The 20,825-nt window shown below is 43.1% G+C and overlaps 2 protein-coding genes across 7 annotated transcripts in view; one reads left to right on the forward strand and one right to left on the reverse strand.

Annotated features, from left to right (window-relative positions):
* The window catches only part of LOC111243964 (uncharacterized), a 24,527-nt gene extending 12,865 nt beyond the window's left edge, over positions 1–11,662 (reverse strand). The window contains exons 1-2 of one of the 6 annotated variants that reach the window (XM_086982128.1): positions 11,446–11,662; positions 10,379–10,432 (exon numbers count right to left, since the gene is read on the reverse strand). In XM_086982128.1, coding sequence (XP_086838254.1) covers positions 10,379–10,432; positions 11,446–11,447 — 56 coding nt within the window. In that variant the 5' untranslated portion in view covers positions 11,448–11,662. Of the gene's footprint in view, positions 1–45; positions 2,173–3,489; positions 4,452–10,378; positions 10,671–11,445 lie in introns of those variants that run through there. The other 5 variants (XM_022790411.2, XM_086982130.1, XM_022790410.2 and 2 more) reach the window with 5 other exon arrangements.
* Positions 11,663–13,856: 2,194 nt separating this feature from the next.
* On the forward strand, positions 13,857–19,811 carry Spt5 (Transcription elongation factor subunit Spt5). The gene is made up of 7 exons (XM_022793714.2): positions 13,857–14,016; positions 14,780–14,859; positions 15,148–15,249; positions 15,589–15,968; positions 16,232–18,129; positions 18,430–19,028; positions 19,234–19,811. The coding sequence occupies exons 2-7, from the start codon at positions 14,803–14,805 to the stop codon at positions 19,480–19,482; spliced, it is 3,285 nt and encodes a 1,094-aa protein (XP_022649449.1). The 5' UTR covers positions 13,857–14,016; positions 14,780–14,802; the 3' UTR covers positions 19,483–19,811.
* Positions 19,812–20,825: the final 1,014 nt, after the last annotated feature.

Below are 20,825 nucleotides of genomic sequence, written 5' to 3' on the forward strand. Positions count from 1 at the left end.
TATATATATATGTATGTATATTATTTATTATATGTATGGTTTTACCCGTTGCAGTCGCCACTACGACAACCTCCCGCCGCCCTCTCAAACCACCGCCCGCACAGAACGCTACCTGGCCGTCTTGCCAGACAGGCACACTTCGTGACGTCACCAGCGTGACTTTCACCCCATCCGCTCTCGCGTTATTGACGCCCTGCCCCGTTGGCCGCCATCATCTTATGGTGGATTTCCTGTTAGGGCTATTAGGCCCCTGGCAGATATAGGAGCAACCGACATATGGAGTAGCACATTGTATATGGATAGTGATTGTAGGAGCACTTTATAATTTATATACTTATTGCGGTATTAGTATATCCCGCGCTGAAATATCTGAAATGTATTTCGTGCACTGACATCTCTGTAACGTGCCGTTTATATATCATATTTATACGTGATATAAATAAATTTCTAAATATATAAACTAGTGTATAGAAATATTCGATCGCGTGTATCAGTCTTTGTTTGTTTTTGTGAGTGTATGTGTGTATCTGTGTGTGTGTGCGTGTGTGTGTGTGTGTGTGTTTGTGTTTGTATATGTTTTTATGCATTGAAATACAAAAATAAATCATGTACGACGACTGCTTGTTTTGTTTCACGTATTTAGATACGTCAGGCAGTGGCAGCGTCATTTGTGGTAGAGATAGAAGGACACTGCTGTCGGTGTGTGTAATATTTCGTTTTTTCTCTTGTTGTCGTTCTTATTGTTGCTGTTTTTGTTGTTGTTGCTGTTGCTGCTGCTACTGCAGTTATTGTTGTTTTGGCCCATAGGAATTGTTCACTTTCGTAGAGATCATATGATCTCCGTTGTATGTAGTCGTCTGATATAGTCCTGCGAGGTTATCGCTAGGACAGGCACGCGAAGACGCCATAAGCATTTTCTCTCCCACGTTGTTGTTGTTGTTGCTGTTGTATAGTAGCCACCAAAACACTGCACACCAGCACATCTCCCCATGTATACGCGCCACCACTATCCATACCGTCGAAATAACCAAGCCCCCAGCACGATTTCTTGTTGTGGCCATTCTCGTGGCCATCGACAACGATCCTCGTTCATCGACGACGTACCACCAAGCTGTCACCCCCACTAATGCTCATTATCGTCCATTGATCCGATATTGATGGTAGTTTTTGTCGCCGTACTAATTAGCAATAGTAGAATTCTTTCTAGCACCACGAAGATTTCTTTAGAAGTAGTAACCAATCAATCAATCAACCAACCAACCTTCCCCATTCGCCATTGCGTCTTCGCACTCCAGTATCATCGGCCGTGTTCTCCATTTTCTGCACACACAACTCCGTTGGCCTTTTCCTGTTGTTGTTGTTGCTGCTGCTGCTGCTGCTGTTGTTGTTGTTGCTGCTGTTGTTGTTACTGTTCCTCCTATGCTCCTGATGCCTGTATTTCGGTCTCATTTTGGTTGGCCTTTTATTCTTCCTCTTGAGAATGTTGTAATCCTTTTTAGGTCTCATGTGATGTTCATAACGTTGTTTCCTCCTATGTGTTGCTGTGGCAATGGCCTGAGTTGTTTAACGTTAGCAGATGCTGTCGAAACGTCAAAAATAACTGCTCGTTCGTTACTAAGTTTTTGCTGTTCATTCGAGTAGGTTCATGGAGAAAGGTACGTCATGAGGAGGAGTCATTATTATGCCGATGACTCTTTAGTCGAGAACTGCAGAGATTGTAACGAATCGAAGCTAAATTCAACAGATGTCATTTTGCTACTGTTTGCTACACATTGTGTCTCACGTAGGTAGGCCTAGTTAACCGACAACTGACAGACTCTCATTCCCACCCGACGACAGGCTTTCCGTCCAACTCCGTCAATACTTTGCTTTGATGACTGAGTGACCACGACTACTGAGCTCAACTCAACTGGCTCTGCCGTTTTGTTGTCTATGGCTGCTGAGGAGTGGTCAGCTGGCTAACTGGCCGACGTGCTGCTAGTAAGCAACTGCGTCTATCGAGTGGGGGACGCTGTGAACGATTGTAGCGCGGGTCTTGTTGTGAAACTGCTGGTTTGTGTCGATCGCTCGCTCTGCCTAGCTGTCTGGTCTCGTAGTATCTGTAGCGATGGTGCTCCCGTGAGAGATGTCTGTGTCTGCCTTTGCCTCTACCTCGCTAGATTCGGTGGCAGGCGGCGACAACGCATCAGCAATGGCATCGCCATCTTGCCACTATAGCGGAACGCGGTGCTGGCCGGGTCTGCTACTCAACGATGGCGTCGCGGCACCATGGCCATGTCGACTATCTGTCTGTCTGTATCTGCTGCGTCACCGCCAGCCAGCCAGCAAGGTCCTACAAACAAAACAAACCGGAGAGCCGCTGTTGGGAAGTTGCTAGGTTTATTGCTGTTTCTGCTGTTAGTTCTGCAGCAGCTGTCGCGGCCGCTGTGAGCAGAAAAGTCCTTTTTGGCTCGAACGTATCTACCGAGCGCTGCCAGCAGCCAAGCGGCTGGAATGGATGCGATTTCTGTGGACGTGTGCTTGGTTAGCCACGATGCTTTTGTCTATACAGCAGTCTTCCGTAGGGATAGGTGTTTGTCTGTCAACAGGATACGTGAGCAAAGGGAGATAGCCAGGGAACTGGCCGCTGCGAGATACGTGATACATATCTAGGGTAGGCGGTGGGGGCGACGGGTGGGGAGTGGAAGCCCTATGAGAAATGATCGATTTGTTCATGACTGCGAGCCAGAAATATGCTGCTCGATTGTTATGTCGTCGTTAGCTGGTAAGCAGACGATGCACTACAACGATTCTGTACTTCTTTTCGAGTGTCCAGCACGACGATAAGGGTGATTGCGCTATCAATATTTGTATGTTTATATTTTATTGTTATTCTTATCACGGCTGGTAATGTTAACCATTAATAATTGTTATATTATTCCAGCCGATTGGCTAGGTGATAACATGGCAACCTTTGAAGTGGGATAAGCTAGAAAAAACAATCATACGAGAGACTGATCTTATTTTGACGCACTTAGAAAAACAAAAAAAAATGCAACGACATTTCAGTTTGAAGGAGCACACATCTCTGATATCCGTCTGTATGGTGATACTCTGATATGGCTATTAAAAAATGTGTTCATTTTACAGGGCTCCATTGAGTAACGTGTTCGAGAACGGAGCGTACGTTGCATCGTATTATGCTACGGTTATTGCAGTTCGTACCGTTATTACGCTAGTGAGATCGAAAAGGCTACAAATTAAAACGGAGGGAGCTTGACACCCTAACCAGTTAATTTCACTACTTGATATCGTCTGATAGCTTAAATCTGTGGAAAATTCACATAAGCCGAACTAAACGTCTCTCAATGTTGGTTTAATAAGCGAATGTTTAGTATATGTATTATAAATAACTTGTTGCTCGTCTGTTCCATTTGTTACTGTTGTTCTATGGCAATATTTATGATGATGATGGTGATGATGATGATCATGTCGGATCAGGGTGTGTACCTTTGCTGGCTGGGTCTTTCCTCGGAACCACTAGGGGGACTTCTTAAATCCCCCGATGACGGCGTCGCCACCATTGACATGATTTATTCCAGTCGTTCTTGACGTTCTTCCTGATTTTGTCGCTGCAAATTCGGCGACCCCTCAACTGTAACTCCAGTGACAATAACAGTAGATGGCCAAGCTTGCTCAAAGCCGTACTTCTTTCTTATGTTTAGTAGTGGTTCTTCCCACTGATAGTCCCGCTGTTGAATCAGCGTTATACTTCTTGGCGACGTTGTAGTAATTGTAGTTAAGGTAGACGCTTGATTAGCAAATGCCGTCGTACAACTGTACCGCCGCCATGTGGCGTGCTGCCTCATGAGCAACAGAGCCGACCTTAAATTGCTAGCAATATTCCGTACTCTATTGTGTCCTACTGAATGTACCTGCCGTCGATTGCCGCTGTCGCCTGACTACTTCTCGCGCCGTCTGTTACCACTGACTGCGTTTAACCGTCTAGCGACGCTCTGTCGTTTGCTTTTCCGTCCGCTCAGCTTGATGCCTGACTATCTGACCACATTTGCGACTGTCCCGTTTATTGTACCGTAGCTATACTATAGACTCTCTATAGCTACACGCTGGCTTGGGCTTTTGCTCTTTGCTTCGCCAACACTTCTTGTTTGCGGTGCGCGTGCTGCTACTGCTACGACTTTTACTATACTATAGCTAGTAGCGACTGGACTGCTTACCACCCTAATGATGGGCAGCGGCGAGGCTTATGTGATGCCGTGTCCAGCAGGTCAACTGGGCCAGTGATCGTGCACCGTCAGCGCAGCGATGGGCGGTGACTATTCATGTATTGTGCAGCATAACTGGGAGACAAGGGACCCCCACAGTCAAGTTAACCGCACGAACTACACAGCTTCCACGAGCAGGAACTAGTTCAACAGCCGACCAAATAACTTACGCTGAATACCTGGCAGGACTGTCTACGCGACAAGCACTCAATTTAGTATATTATCGTTTGTATATTAGTACTACATGAATAACCGACAATATAAAAGCACGTCAAAAAACAGCTCCTATTTTTCGAATATGGAAGAATCTGACTGATTAAAAGTATTATTACTATTGTTGTTAGTCAAAAGTATAAGGAGCGGAGTAATTATTCTTTAGAGTTAGAAAATAAAGTACATAAAATAACGATGTGCTGAAACTATAAACAATATGCGACACATATGTGTCTACAAAAAATCAACGTACGGGTTAGCCAGCCACGTCCTGTACAAATATAACTTAACGGTCTTAACGGACCAGCGAATCTAAATTGCTCTCAGTTAAAGGGACGCACGGATGTAACAAACAGCCAGGCAAAAATGGCTGCGTACGTAGCGAAAACCGAAAATGTTCAGTGTTCAATCGGTTGAATAGACAAAGCAAATGGCAGGCAACGGCTTGTCGATACCACGTGATACGATAGCAAAAGACGTAGAACACCAATGTGAAATGACGAATACGATCGAGAGATCCACCGATCCAGCGACCGATTCAAGCATCAATGTCACACATCTACACGCATTCTAACTACGCTTGCCGACGCAGCATGATAGACATCCCTGTGAGTCAGTTACTCAATGCTGTACGAGCAATCGTTGGCTGTCTACGGTAAAAAGCAGCAGCAGCAGCAGCAGCGGCAACGGCGGCGGCGCCCACTGCTGCAGAGGGCTGGAGTCAAATCGTAAAGGCCTCCCGACACGACGGAACGTTCGTCGCGTCTCGGCTTTTTTTGTCGATGACGCTACATTCCGCGATTCTGCAAATCGAGAAACCAAACATTAAACTCCCCGCCGACAGCAACTTAGCTCGCTTTGGTTGCTTGCAACAGTTCGCTTTTTCTCTCGTCCGTTTCCGGGCTCCCAGTTCAGCTGTTAACTCCGCCTATCTTGTGCTGCAACAACAGCGAATGACTTCTATTCGTTCTCTCTTGCCACGATCATCGCATTGCGGTCAGAGACGACGCTTGACTTGCCGTGCTGCCCACGTTCATCTGTGAGCGCCCAATTAACTCCGCAGCTGCAACTTCAAATACAAGCAATGCGTGTCGTCTATACCAGCTGTTTGCCGTGACGTGGCTCACCCACTACTCAGCCATACAGCGACGGATCAAACCAACAAAGCCTATGCTAATGCGATGCTTCCAGAACAGTCGCAAAAACAAACATTAACGAGTATGAAAACAGTTTCTCGTAAATAAAGCAGCAAAAACTAAAAGCAATGAAGTAGACAGAGGTATACGAGTACGTTTATGCCATCTATTCTACAGCAGTATTACACTGAAATATTAACGTTAGATTGTGCTAGAACGATATGCTGGGAACGGGCTGATTCTCTGGGTGCGTAACAACTCTACAGTCGCTGCTGCTATTCCGCTACGGGCGAGTGATGCAGCAGCAGCGGCGGCGGCGACGCAGTAATAATGAAACGGAAAATAATAGTAATAACCGAATAGCAAAACGTAATGTGACGAATCAACTAGAACGGCCGGCACCCGTTAAGCAGTTCTAGCTCAAGCAAGCAGCGACATCCAGTCCTGTCTGTTTGCGGCCAGCCAAATGCGACGATAATGATGACGACGACTACTCTTTAGTCAACCACCACGAATTATGCGTGCTGCTGGCCTTGCTGGCCGAATATCGGCCGTCAGCGCTGCTACTGCTGCGGGGAGCGTAGCCGTCAGCAAGACGAGGATGCTGACTCGCCTGGGGACCGATGCTCGTGTGCTGTGATCGTGGCGGCAATGGCGGTATGCTGTGTGCTGCGACACCGCGCCGGGCAATAGCCACCAAACAAGGTCAAGCCAATAGGCCAACCCAAGCTAAGCTGGCTGCACCTAATGTATCCGTCACTAAGTCCTACAGCTTTGGTTTACTGTCATTTGCAGTGCTACCGCCAACGACGGTAACGCTGTCCTCGTATCTAAGCACGAACGGCAGAATAACGCCAACGAAACCAGGCCGCCCAGTAGTCGGTTAGGCCTCGCTGTTACAACAGCTATATTGTGAGACGATTGTAGAAGAAGGACGCTGCTGCAGCCGAGCTGAGGAGCGACCCAACGACACCAATACAAATGCTGACCGTCTGCAGCTGTTCTGTTTGTATATCCTAACTGGCCAGACGGGCTGGTTTGTAGCTAAAGAGGCACAGCTAGTGCTAACCCAGCACACGGACCAACGACGACGAACGGTCAGGATGATATAGGCACAGAGTGAAGCTCTGAACCAACGATCGAAAGGTGAGAAGGAAGTCAGACTATGGCGGTGGCAGCAGCAGTAGAGTACCAGCAATTGGGCTCTTGTGAGGATCTAGTTGTACTGAAAGACTACTGGTACTGATGTTAGATGTCTCAGTGGTAACAGCCCGAGCAGGCAAATGAAACAGTAGGGCCACAGTAAAATAGGCTTGCTAGGCAATAAAGCGGCGTTTTGCCCTGGTCTTTGGGGCTGCCTTCTCCACAACGTTTGGGCAGGCGGCGGTCGTTGTTTTCGTTATTACTACAGTATTGTACGGTACGAACGGAACAGGACGGCCAAACCAACAGAAACGAAGCAGAGAACGGAGCGGCGACCTGATGGCGCTCGCGACCGATAGACACTCACTCTGCCTACCGAAATCCGGCAGGAATTCGGCAGCCGAAGGATCTCGGCTCTGCTGTTCGATGCTGAATGCAGGACAGCGTTTACCTACTACTCCACGTAGGCTGGCTGTAAGTGGGCGAAACTGCTGAAGCCACGGCACGCCGCTCGGCTCGGATTGTGTCGAGCTGACGCTGCCCTAGTGGAAAGAGTCGAGGGACCAACCAGCAGCCAGCAATGACTCCTAACCAGCATCAACAACTCTCACCCACAGCGCATCCGACACGGGACGCTGTGAAGGATTTTGCGACCAGGCCTATTTGCTACAGTTATTGTGACACCGACAGCCACTGGCTGGCTGGTTTAAAGGCACAGTAACCATGTGTGCTTGCTTGCTAAATACTCTACCCTAAAATCGCATGACAATGAAGCGACCGCAAGCTGTCGGTCGTGGCAGGGTCCACAGACATGTGCGTACTCCCCACGCATAAACACATAAAGACACATAGAGACACAGCCAGGACGGCAGGAGCAGCGATAGCCGATAATTGTTAAATACACAAAGAGGGGTTCAGCAGAATGACGTGGTCGTACAGCGCCGAAGCGTCCGACGAACGCGGACGTCGGTTGGCGACGTCAGCCCTTGCCCTTTCACAAAATGGTGCTAGCCAATGGAAGCCCAGGTTGAAAGCGACTGTAGCGCCACGAGTGGCGTCGTATCTTAGGACGCTAATTGCATTCGCTGGCTGACTGCCATCAAGTAAACAGCTGGGGACAAGCGCGAGGCTAGCGAGAATAGAACACAGTGTTGGCCAGTGCATCAGGCGCAATTTCGCTCATGTCCCTTCTCGCTTTTGGCTTATACTCGGGCATACGATTTCCATTTGAGGTAATGGTTGGTTGCGGCATATGGTCGCAAAGGAGGCTTGTATTCAAGCTAACACCATATTAGCAGTAGAAAAAGAGGAAGTACATAACATATTAATGATGCATACATATATATATATGCAATTTTAAGTCGGGCTTTACCTGACAGTCAAGGAATGTTCTCAGGCCGATCCGATCTAAACACTGCTGTAGCAGTTTCTCAGTAAAATCTTCTATTAGTGGGCTTTATCTTATATCTCTACAGTTATAACAAATGGCAAAAACTGTAAATGAAGCAGATTGCACCGACTTTACAAATGACGGTAAAATGGTGTCAAAATGGACCTGGTTGATTCCGAATTTTCAAACGCTGTTCCTGCAAATTTCAGCTGTGAGATTGAAGCAAAAATAATGCAGTCAGTTCCTACTTCTGTTCATCCTTCACATACCAGTAGCACGTCTCACAAATGTTACATTAAAACGCAATAATGTAAACCGCTTGTGATCACATTCACATGTCACATCCACAAGGCTGAAACCTACACATTTTTTCAGGCAGATATATTGGGTGTCCCCTGCGTATCTACAGGACGCTAGATCGAATATATCGCAAAGTTCATAGACCCCTATAGCTGGTCCATTTCTTTTTCTATATTGATGTTTATGGGATAAACGTATTTACGAATTCTTCGCAGTAGTGTTTATTAGGCTTGTAAAGCGCGAATTACTGGACCCACCAATGAATCGCAACTGAGCCTTAGGCAGAGTTTCGAGGTAACATTTTTAGCCGCCCGTTGACTGCGTAGAGCTTATTTTAAAAGCCATATGAAAAAAATTATATTGCACTCCAAACGACGCTGCCCTTCAAACCACAGTATCCATAATCGAAATTCAGAGCAGCGATTTTAGATCAAAATGAAGGATTAGCCATGAAACCCGGAAATAGCGATTCTACGTTACACATAATTTAATATCTTTTATAATTGTAGCAACTGCCTACTCAGTGTTCTACCTTCCCCTCCAAATAGTTGCAATGATACTAATTACATCCACTCGTTACCACTATTTCCACAGGAAAGCTATGAACTTTTATGGCAATTTAGTGGCCAAAAGAAGACGCTAATTTAATTCCCAAAGGTTTGTTGCTGAATATTTATGAAATCTGCAATGGCAAAACTAATTTTGCCCTTAGAATACGCCGAATGATCAAAGAACTTATTGGGTAATCTCTATATACTTTAATTAAGGCAGATAAACGTTTGATACCAGCCATTGCATTCTAAAAAATTAATTATTAATTCTCAATTTACAATTGTTGACATTGTCAGTTATGTGTACTCCACATATCTTCGCAAACTGCAAGGAAAGCGGGGCAGCTGTACAGTGCTATGCTATATTTTTAAATTTTGTGTACAGCCTGAAGGATTGATTTATTGCGACGTGTGCCGGCTGTATTAGGAACAGCTATAACTTTCAAAATTTCGATTTTTGTGTTGCGAAAACTGGTGTTATGAGTTCAGTGTTTTCTATGTTTTTCACTAATTAATAATTAAATGATGAATTCGTTAATTACGGTCAATGAGCGGTGGTGTATCTCATAGATTGTAATGTCTGATACGTCGTATTGATGTTAAATCAGTGTCATCACCACCCCTGCTCTATCCGAGTGTCATTCGATCTCGTCCGCTGAGGTGACTAAAACGGCTTTATCTAAGCCCCATCGTAGGACGCATTGTTGGCCTACAACTACCCTTGTCATTTTGCGGCGCGATCACTTTTAGAGCTGGATGAGCAACTATTATTAACTACCATTCAGTATGGCAAAAGTCTTAGAAAAAAAAAAAAGAAATAAACGATACACACGAATCAACCAATACGCTATTCAAAAAAATAACCAACCCTTTGATACATAGATGAACGTGAAGATATCAGTTGTAATCACGCTGCTTTTAGGCGCCACCCACACGCAGACCGCAGCTTTCACTCAGATGCAATCAGCGTTGATACCGCTTTCGGTTGCGCTATGTGCTCGCATATATATACATGCGTTTATGTACCATATCTGACATTGTATGCATATATCTACCATCTAATAAGGATGACTCATGCACAATGCATTATAGTGTCGCCAACGCTCACTCTGATTTGGAAGCAGTTAATGTAGTGCTTTTCCTTGCGCGTCAGAAATTCATAAGTCGAACAGTGTGACCTAAGCTAGTAAAATATGTAATGATACAGAGCACTAAGATAATACCAGCTAACAGCTTGCTTATCGAACATCGACTTTGGTCATCCAAGCGAAAATTTTCAGTGTACTCTACCTGTAATGCGGTTCGCATAATGTTTCTTAGGTGTACACGTGCACAATATTACATATATAAATGAAAACATATCATAATAGTCATACTTACGAGGACTGTCCTGAGTGGGATGACATCATCTTGAGATATGAATTCTCCAGCATCCTTCAATTTGTAGTACAAAATCCAGAGACGATTACGCAAGTTGCTGATCTGTTCTCACCCATTCAGTGAGCACAACGAATACGTTATACTCGAGCACAAACGACTCCCTTTTCTACGGCAAGTTATTATAACCCCTCCCAAAAATTCACCAGCGTGTACTACGCCCCCTTCACGTCGAGACTTGGCAGTATGGACGATCGCAAAACGAAAATGTGCCAAGTACTGCTACGATTTGAATCTGAAAATATGCGTTTGATTTTTATTTTATAGATATACACAATGGTTGACGGTGTTGATAAGTATCACTAGCGCGCACTTCTATCATCAATTGATTACGCTTGAACACAAAATGCGGTGCCATATTAAGTGCCAAAGCTTAATAATCTCTAATGTAACAATTCGCTGTAATTTCGAATCATCTTAGCCACTGTGCCGAATGATCGTTATTACCAGTAGCGTGACATAGCGTGTATGGCCCAAAATCCTGTCACAAAAAAAAAACGATTTCCTTTACTCTATCTATGTCTGTGTTCAAGCAATGGATCGACCAGCTCGTCGAAGTGGCCCAACGGGCTTGGCTAACGAGATATTGCCTTTCATTTACATCAGCAATAACAATGGTTGACAACAGCTGAGACCGATGCTTGGTACCAGCAAAGTTATACACAAAACGAGTACAGCTATACGGCCGTTAACTTGAAAAACCAATGAGGGTTGTTACCTCATAATCAGTTACTTTCTGACCTGCGGAATTTCGATTCGGGACTGTAGACCAAACGAAAAACCGAAAATCAATTGTTTTGACTGTTTGCAAGCAACCGGTTTGATTCGAGCGAGTCAACGGCGAACAATCGCTTTGTCGCTTCACCTCATACCGATCAATTCTCAAATGATGTCTCTGTCTGTATCTAATACTTCCGTACATTACATCGTAATAATAGTAGTCTTACGCCGTAGTACGTGAAGGATCGTACGAAAAGTTCACGAAATATACTAGTCTTCTCACAACATACATAAACTCGTTGTCGTTGCCGTCGTCGTTGTCGTGAATACCTTCTTCAAAATGCTTGCAAATGCAGACTAAACGACCCCGAAGCAAGCGGAAGTTAGCCAACAGCACGCCATGTCTTTGTCTGTTTCATCATCAATAGCGTGATCCTTACTTATGGCGAGATTGAAGCAATACAACCTACAGCCCGGCCTGTCCAAGGCGCAACAGACCAATGACTCAATTCCTGTAACGACGAAGAGAGAAAGGTCTAGCATGCTGGCGTGCCGGTGAGCGTGCGATTGCCCGCGCTTTTTCAATAGCGACGCTCCTTCTAAAACCAGCCGCATCAGCTACACTCAGATTCTAATTATTGTTTCGTTTTGGCTTGAAAAGATGCGGCCAGTCCGAAGCTGTTTTGAAGTTGGCGCCAAAATGAGTAAACGAATTTTACTAAAAACGATTCTAGTTCAGCAGCGCACTGCGAACCAACTGTTTTTGTTTACTTTAATTAGATGTATAAATTTTACTAAGTTAATGATCGGCACTGGAAGCTGGCGATAGGTCGAACACAAGGTTGTTCGAAGAAATGGTCAATTTAAAGTTAACCTAAAGTGTTCAGAAAATACATTCATACATCTTAATGGGAAAGATATTAATATTTGTTCGAATTGGATTTCAGGTTGGGTTTTTTCTCAATAATTTGTCCTCTTTTGTTGGATCTTTTTTTTGGAATTTCTTTTTTCTTTTCATGTAAACATTCATGTGAAATATATAGAACTTCGATAGGAATGCACAGCCTAAGTTGATGCGTAAAACTACAATGCCATTGCTTTCATAGTCGCCTTTGATTAGAAGATACCAGAATCCTGCCAACGATACATTCGGTTCAACCTGTGAGAGTAAAGCAAGTTTTTTTTTATAAATTAAACAAAGTGCATAATTTTCGAAAGCCACATTCGTGCACCATTTGTAGGTAACTTTTTTTGCGTCGTACTTCACAACTCGTAGTAATACTTCATACAGGTGTATTTCAACTACAATTAACAGCACGGCGAACTATTGGCAATTAGAAGATTAGCAAAACAGGAAGTCTTCATATGTACTTTACTATATACTTAATAACCCATAATAAGTGGTACAAATAAACACGAAGGAGGCTGAACTGCTCAATAATGAAGATTTAAGTAAGAAAAATCAAAATATCACTAAAGAGGATAGTTTGATCTGCTCATTCAAATATACATAAACCTTCATTTCAGCTCAGCTGTAAGCTCGAGATATTTCTTTTCAAGGTAAACAATTGTTAAGTTGAGCAGTCGTTAAGTTCTTACCCGTAAAATAATCCGAGAAAAGGGACATCACTCCCGCAAGAAGATAGATGAGTGGTCATTGCGGTATGTGCTTATGTCGCAACCGATGACGATAAAAAATAATCTCAGGCAAAGAAACGTTACTTTTGCGTTGGTGTGTCGTTTGTGAAAAAAATTGAATTTTGTGGTATATGGCAATGAGTGCTTTTATCTTTTCAATCCGATAGATTTCTCATTTGAAAAATACGATAATTAACAACGGAAACGTGATGGGTATTCATGCGTGTCAGTTATCGTTACAGAGACTGATAGCGTTGAGCAAATATACGGATACGTCAAGTCGTCTGTACGTTTGTAATATTACGAATGGTTCCCGATTCGCTCTCAGCGCTGCTAACTCGAGAGGATAATTTCAGAAGCCTTTTTGAAACGTCTCCTTTAGGAAATTTCCAAAGCACAAAGGTGCCTAAATTATAATTTCGAACAGTTCTCAGTTAGGCTATCGGTACACGCGTTTGTAAGTAATGATCACTGAAAGCAATGTCAGTCGTTCTTTCTTTTTCAAATGCATTATTAGCAGAATTGTTTATCCGGTAGAAATATATTCAGATAGCACTATAATCCCAAAGAACGTTTCGTATGGAAATATTTTTACAATTTAGAAGCGGCGGCATTTTTTATGTCAGGGTTCGCAGAGTCTTTTGTCAAGGCTCAAAAGTTTTATATTTATGTCGTTGAGATCCTTTGTTGTTAACATTATTGAAGAAAAAAGTTTTCTTTTTCGTTGATATTCATTTTCATTGATATTATAGTCAGGCTTTAACAAAAAGCAAGTCGACTTCAAAATAAGCGCGAGCTTCGTAATTAGATAACACTGTTCGATAGCGAAATTATAGCGGCGCCTCTTAATTGGTGTAAGCAAGCTGTAATGCAAAAGAAACGCAAATATATATTTTTCTATAAATGCAAAAGAAGTCCTTTTGCTCAATAGTAAAAAAAACGAGGTTCTACGTATAATTCATACGCAATCATTTTCTAATGCTCTATCTTGAGCATTGGCGCTCTTTTTCGCGTCAGCCGCATCAGAGATTTTTAGATACCTTGAGGATGGGTTCTTTCAAGCTGACGCATGTTGTCAAATCTAGCAGACGCTAACCCAATGTCGCCTGGGCAGCTGTTGATACAAAGAAGTAGGACTGATTATATTAGTGTTAAGTGAAATTGACTCGATATTGACAACGCCATTAAGGTGGAATTTAATGTACTTCGGAAGTTTCATCTAGGTGAGTATGGATACGGATTACGCGAGAGTACGTTTCATCATGAGTTTCATAGCTGAAACCATGCTAATTTTTGTGACACGCTTTTCCTTTCGACGTTTCTCAGTTTAACGCTTCCAGCTTTACATCGGGGCACTGCCGTTGGGCATTCCATCCGACAATTGGCTCCCTAGACGAAATGAAGTGTGTCTTTGTTCGAATTCGACCTAGACCACCACGTATACCTAAGATCAGTAGGCAAACACGTAACCTATTAAGCTATCACGGGTTGTTTTAGCAAATATTTTAAGAACTCGCTGGTCTAAGCGCTTGAACCGTTTTATAGAAGGTTTTGAATCGATTTATAGAATTCACCGCTAAAATTAACGACGTAGTCTTAGAAAAAAAAAGTCATCGTTTGGAGTTTGCTTACATAGACCTACTATGAGCATTTTATTAGCGGAGATATGAGAAGATAAATTAAGTTCCAGTTGATTATACAAAAAAAATCGCAAATTTAATCTTCGACAAGATGCATGAACCGATCGCACCGGCCTATTTTGCCGAACTGCAAATCTATATTACCATTGATTACCGGGATAGGCGCAGATGAACTAAAGATTTCGACTATTATAATAAACTGAAGGGAAATTACTAAGCTCTTCATACGTCACATCAGAACCATTGAATATATGATGGCCGCGATCCTAGGTAGCCTATAATAGTATTCTTTCTTCGTTGAATATAACAGCACTACAATGTACACATAAACTTGTCGAAATTTCAGCATTCTCAATCCAACAAACGAATATGTCGGACAGCGAAGGCAGCCAGCTTTCGGAAAACCGTAGTAATCGAGGAAGTGAGGTAGGTCAACAAGATAGCAATTGTGATTCTGCCCGAATTCTACTGAAAAATATAGATTGTGCTATTATAAGATACACATAACGATAGCTAATTCGTAACTAATCCTTACGTATTTGTCAACATTTGGTTATTTAGTTGAACTAATTGGTAACCTATATTATTTTTTTGGACAAGAATGATATGGTGACATCATTCAGATTTCAGGCTAAAGTTTGCACTTGTATGGCGAATACCTGTTCATTGTCTAATTCTTGTATGAAATTTTCGTGTATCTCACTTTACAATTAGAATGAGGAGAGTGGAGACGAAGCCTCAACAAGTCGACCGCAACCCAAAAAACGGTCCCGATACGACGACGACGACGAAGAAGAGGAAGAAGAAGACGATAACGTGAGTGTGTCTACTGCAAAACGGCGTTCTGTAGCGATGCAATGCGATTGCAACGAATGCACCTTATGTATAGTCGGCTTTCTATATCGCAATAAACCAGCCTGGAGCAAATCAGGTCGATTGAAATAGGCTGGATTGCATGAGCACGGCGGTAGGAATCTATCATTTTATTCTCATTGAAAAATTAATAAAACTGTTCTAATCTATTCCGGTTAGTATTTCGTAGGTGAACGAAACATATATAGGTAAATGGTATGGCTGTGGGTTCAAAGATGCTCATATATATGCTCATATAAGGTTGAATTTTTCGTATTCATCGTTTGTATATGACGTCACTAGTACGATGATGAGGATGATGAAGAGGAAACCCGTAGGAAAAAGAAAAAATCTCGTGGCCGAGGTTTCCTCATTGAGGAGGCTGAGGTTGATGACGAAGTTGAAGATGATGAAGAATGGGAGGAAGGAGCTGAAGAACTCCTAGACAAAGCTGGGAGGTCACGAGGGCCCGCTCTCCTTGACGATGATCTCGGGGGACGGGACGGAGACCGTCACAGCCATCGACGGCTGCAGATGATGTTGGATAGCAAGCCTGATGAAATTGAGGATTATTACCGGCGAAAATATGCTGATAGAAGCGAGCAGTACGGATTTCGAGGTGATCAAGGTGACGTCGACTTGGATGATGATATTGCACAACAGACTTTTCAACCCAGTGTGAAGTATGTACTTGAACTGGAACATATAGTGGAATTAGAGTGTGTTCTACGTGTACTAGCTGTCTTGTTGTTAAATCATATAGCGAGTCCTCTTCCTGATGACTTAATATTTATGTTTATAGATTTCAATCAGGCCTTTTTGGACAATGTTTGTGAAGCATGCTATGTTACTTATCATGACATGTAATACATCTGTGCCTGTGTGAGATAAGTAGTCTGTTTGTAGGAGCTGATCAACTCATGGATAGCTATTATTGATTTTTCAGGGACCCGATGTTGTGGATGGTTCGGTGTCGCCTGGGTGAAGAAAAGGCGACAGTTTTACAGTTAATGCGTAAGTTTATTGCATACCAAAATACCGAACAACCGCTGCAGATTCGTTCAGCCGTAGCACCTGAAAACGTGAAGGGCTATGTCTATATCGAGGCGTACAAACATACACACGTCAAGGCCGCAATAGAGGGAATCGGCAATCTCAAAATGGGCTCATTTGAACAAAAAATGGTGCCTATAAAGGAAATGACTGAAGTGCTGCGTGTGACCAAACAGCAAGCTGTTTTAACCCGGGGTCAATGGGTGCGACTTAAGAGAGGAATCTTTAAGGACGATTTAGCTCAGGTGTATCATGTGGAACAGGCCCAAAATCGTGTCGAATTAAAGATGATACCAAGAATCGACTACACAAAGCCGCGTGGCGCTTTTAAAAACAATGTCGATGCCGAAAAGAAACGGAAGTTCAAAAAGCCTCCACAGAAGTTATTTGATGTAGATGCCATTCGTCATGCGGGTGGAGATGTGTCTACAGATGGTGATTTTCTCATTTTTGAAGGCAATCGTTTTTCACGCAAGGGATTTTTGTTCAAAGCGTTTATTATGAGCGCAATTCTCACAGAGGGGATAAAACCAACCCTTGAAGAATTGCAAAAATTTGATGCTCAACCAGAGAATCTTGAAATGGACCTCGGAGAAAGAGCAGGCGGCATAGAGTCATCCGAATTGTTCGCGCCGGGTGACAATGTGATCGTCTGCGACGGCGAGCTGGTAAACTTGCAAGGTAAAGTTATTACCGTCGATGGTAACAAAGTATCTATGCTACCGAAACATGAAGATCTGAACGAACCGCTAGAGTTCCAAGCTAACGAACTAAAGAAGTTCTTTAAGGCAGGTGACCATGTTAAGGTTTTAAACGGTCGCTTTGAAGGAGATACCGGCATGATTCTTCGGGTCGAAAATGAACTTGCTATTTTGTTTTCGGATGTCACTTGCCATGAGCTCAAGGTTCGCACTAAAAATTTACAACTGTGTGCCGATACCGCCACTGGAGTAGATGCCTATGGACAATATCAATGGGGTGATCTTGTGCAGTTAGATGCGCAAACGGTCGGAGTTATTGTTCGACTTGAAAAAGAACATTTTCAAGTGTTGGCTCAGACAGGCAATGTCATTTCAGTGAAGCACCAAAAGATAACTCGCAAATGTGACTCTAAAAAGGCGGTGGCACTTGACTCTGAACAAAATCAGATCCATGTTAAAGATATTGTGAAAGTAACTGATGGTCCACATTCAGGCCGAACGGGTGAAGTTAGACATATTTTCCGTATTCATGCCTTTTTACATTCACGGTTAATGACTGACAATGGAGGTATCTTCGTTTGTAAAACCCGGCATCTTACATTAGCCGGAAACAAGATAAGAACTACTTCTTCTGGGCCAGGAGCTCTTCCAATGGGAGGTTTTTCTCCACTTTCACCGCGTATTGGTAGTCCTATGCATCCGTCATCAGGCATGGGCATGAAGAGTCCTATGCGTTCGCCGGCGCAAGGCCCTAGTCACAGTAGAGCTGCCCAGCAGAACAAGCGTGATCTACACTTGATTGGAAAGACAATTAAAATCACTAAGGGTCCATACAAGGGCCATTATGGCATCGTCAAAGATGCAACGCAATCAGCCACTCGGGTAGAACTACACTCAAAATGCCAGACCATCTCTGTCGATCGCGCACGTATTGAGCCTGTCACTGGCCCTGCTGGTCGGGCTCCAGGGGGAGCTTCATCATATGTACGTACACCATCGTACGGCAGTCAAACACCGATGTATGGTAATCAGACGCCAATGCACGGCTCTAGGACGCCCATGCAAGGATCCCAAACGCCGTTATATGAGCGTGAGTTGAAGTTACAAAGCTAATGTTTGTTATGTATAAATATTGACATTATAAAGCTTTAGGGTATCACATTTAAAAAGTATATCGTTTACAAAAGGTATCACATGTCACAGTCAGTATATAATTAGCCGATGTGATTCGCTTCGATATTGCTAATAGTAATATAATAGGAATTCCACGCTATCTGACATGATGATCTGCTAACAAATACTTACATATCAAGTTTTCTCAATATTTTGTTTAGCTTTGTACATATTATAGCTTATAAAAATTTAATTGGTTTATTCCTTCTATCGTCAGCGGGGAGCCGTACTCCGCATTATACTGGTTCAGAGACACCTCGCCATGACGGCTCACGAACCCCTCAACACCACAGCTCCGCGTGGGATCCGTCATCAACACCGGCACGCCACGATGACCTGGACGACTATGAAGAGCCTTCGCCGTCGCCGTCGTATAATCCAGCCACACCCGGTTACCAACCTGAAACGCCACAAGTCGGCGGACCCTTCACACCGCAAACTCCCGGTGGCCTTTATGGCGCGGGAAGCAGCCATGACGCAGGTGCATCATATTCGCCGTACCAGGGAACATCGCCATCGCCTTCAGGCGCAGGTGGTTATCCGGTGCCATCCCCTGGGAACTCGATGGGTATGACCCCATCTCCACTAGGCTACAACAATCCCAGTGTTCAGTATAACCCTATGGGCTTTTCACCAATGACACCTGGAGTTGCGGCAAGTCCGTTTAATCCGGCCACTCCAGGCGGTGGTATGGGAATAGGCGGTTTGGCTGATCCTGTCGAGTGGCAAGCTGTTGATCTTGAATGTCGTATCCGAGCCATGGAACACAAAGACAAGGGTCTCGTCGGACAACAGTGTATTATTACAGGCATATCGGTAAGTTATTGCTGTTACTAGATAGGTCGCTACTGCTACTAGTAAAATAATGAGTGGACTGGCGACCCTAAAATATATTGATAAGGCTGTCTATGCTATTTTTATAGTTCGATATTTAGATAAAATATACATACAACGACTATAATATCTATAACTATATATCTTTAAATTAAAGAAACAAATTTTTACGTGACTGTCGTAACAGGGAAGCGTCTGTTCAGTGCTTCTGTTGAAAGAGGCGCGTGTCATCAGCGTCGATTCCCACTATTTAGAACCGGTTCGGCCTCGTGAGAACGACAAGTGTAAGATCATCTCCGAAGGCGAGGAAGAAGGAGTTGTGGTTGATATTAAGGATGACAATGATGTCGTTGTTCTCGTCGGTGACCGTCACCGAAAGTACCGCATGCAAGACCTTTGCAAACTAGGCAGCAAGGATCAATACTCGAACGCTTAGTTCGATCATGAAATCATTTAGATGACTTAACGGACAACTTTTAGAGGTATCAAGCCTAACTTATAGATTCACGGAGTATAGAGAAATATTATAAGCATGGTCAAAATATTACAAGAAATTTTGGTTAGATAAGCTAACATTTAATTACAAACAACAGCGATATGTGACACCCATTGTGTTCTTTAATTACGGATTCTGTATAAAGCTTTTTTCGCTTTGACTTTAAATTTATAATTTGAACCTAGTATCTTGTTGATGATAAAACTTTCTCTGTGTATACAGGCATCTATCAATAAATATGACACCATATACACTATTATATTAATCAACGACAGGTGCGTCTTTGTTTAATGTCGAATAGGGTAATTATCATTGGATAAGCCTAAGCTTAATTTGTTTCTTCATGTGTTTTTATTATACTAGCTCATCTTCTTGTAGATGAGTGCACGTAAGATAACTTATTTTTGTGCGCTTTGAAGTATGATATAGCACATCTAGTAAAATTTTGTGAAATATTCACAAATTTTTTGCATATAATGTAGAATACTATGACGCAAAAAGCCGCTATGTAAACGTCTGTGCGGCAGTTGTAGTGCTTCTGTTGAGGACGTTATTGCTTAATCATTCAAAACTTGAAAGAGCGTATCAAAGGAGGTTACGGCATGTGATCAAGCCTAAGCAAAGGACCAATAATCATAAGGTTTTTCATTGACAACGTGAACAAAGTCCAGTATTACACAAACTAATTGAATCTCTTTAATAGCAACCGCAGTTCATTCTTACGTCCATTTAAAGCAATCGCAAGGCTAATTCTTTTCAGTCATTTTCTCGAGATTTTATATAACATTAATTTGTTATGCTTTGCGCAGGATTTGTAGTATTTACAGATAAGCATCATGCTGTCTATAAAAGGACGCACAAGATAGTGTTGTGTACGTCTACATACCTAGTCTTGCTTTGCCTGCTTTCGATGTGCGATAATCCGATAGAGAATCTTTGATGGCCATGATAGTGGCAAGCTTTCGCCAGACGAGAGTACTTTGCGGCCTCTTGGCATATCTATGCACTACTGCTAAAGACTACTTTTGGTTGGCATTTGACAGTTGAACACTGAACGCGAAGATTGCTGACATTTCGGACAACCCGAACTTTGGCTAGCGAAGTACCGAACTTCCCTTATTCACCCATTCCGAAATTGAATGCTTGATCAACCGTCAAGTGACCATCTATCAATTGTTTTTTTAAAATGCAGTGTGATAAAACCATGTACATATATGGCAGATTCTTAATGGACCATTTTATCGGTACAATCGGCATCTTTCGACAGTCACGACTGTTACTGG

Source organism: Varroa destructor, unplaced genomic scaffold (assembly GCF_002443255.2).
Source record: "Varroa destructor unplaced genomic scaffold, Vdes_3.0 BEIS01000002.1, whole genome shotgun sequence".
Taxonomy (NCBI): Eukaryota; Metazoa; Arthropoda; class Arachnida; order Mesostigmata; family Varroidae; genus Varroa; species Varroa destructor.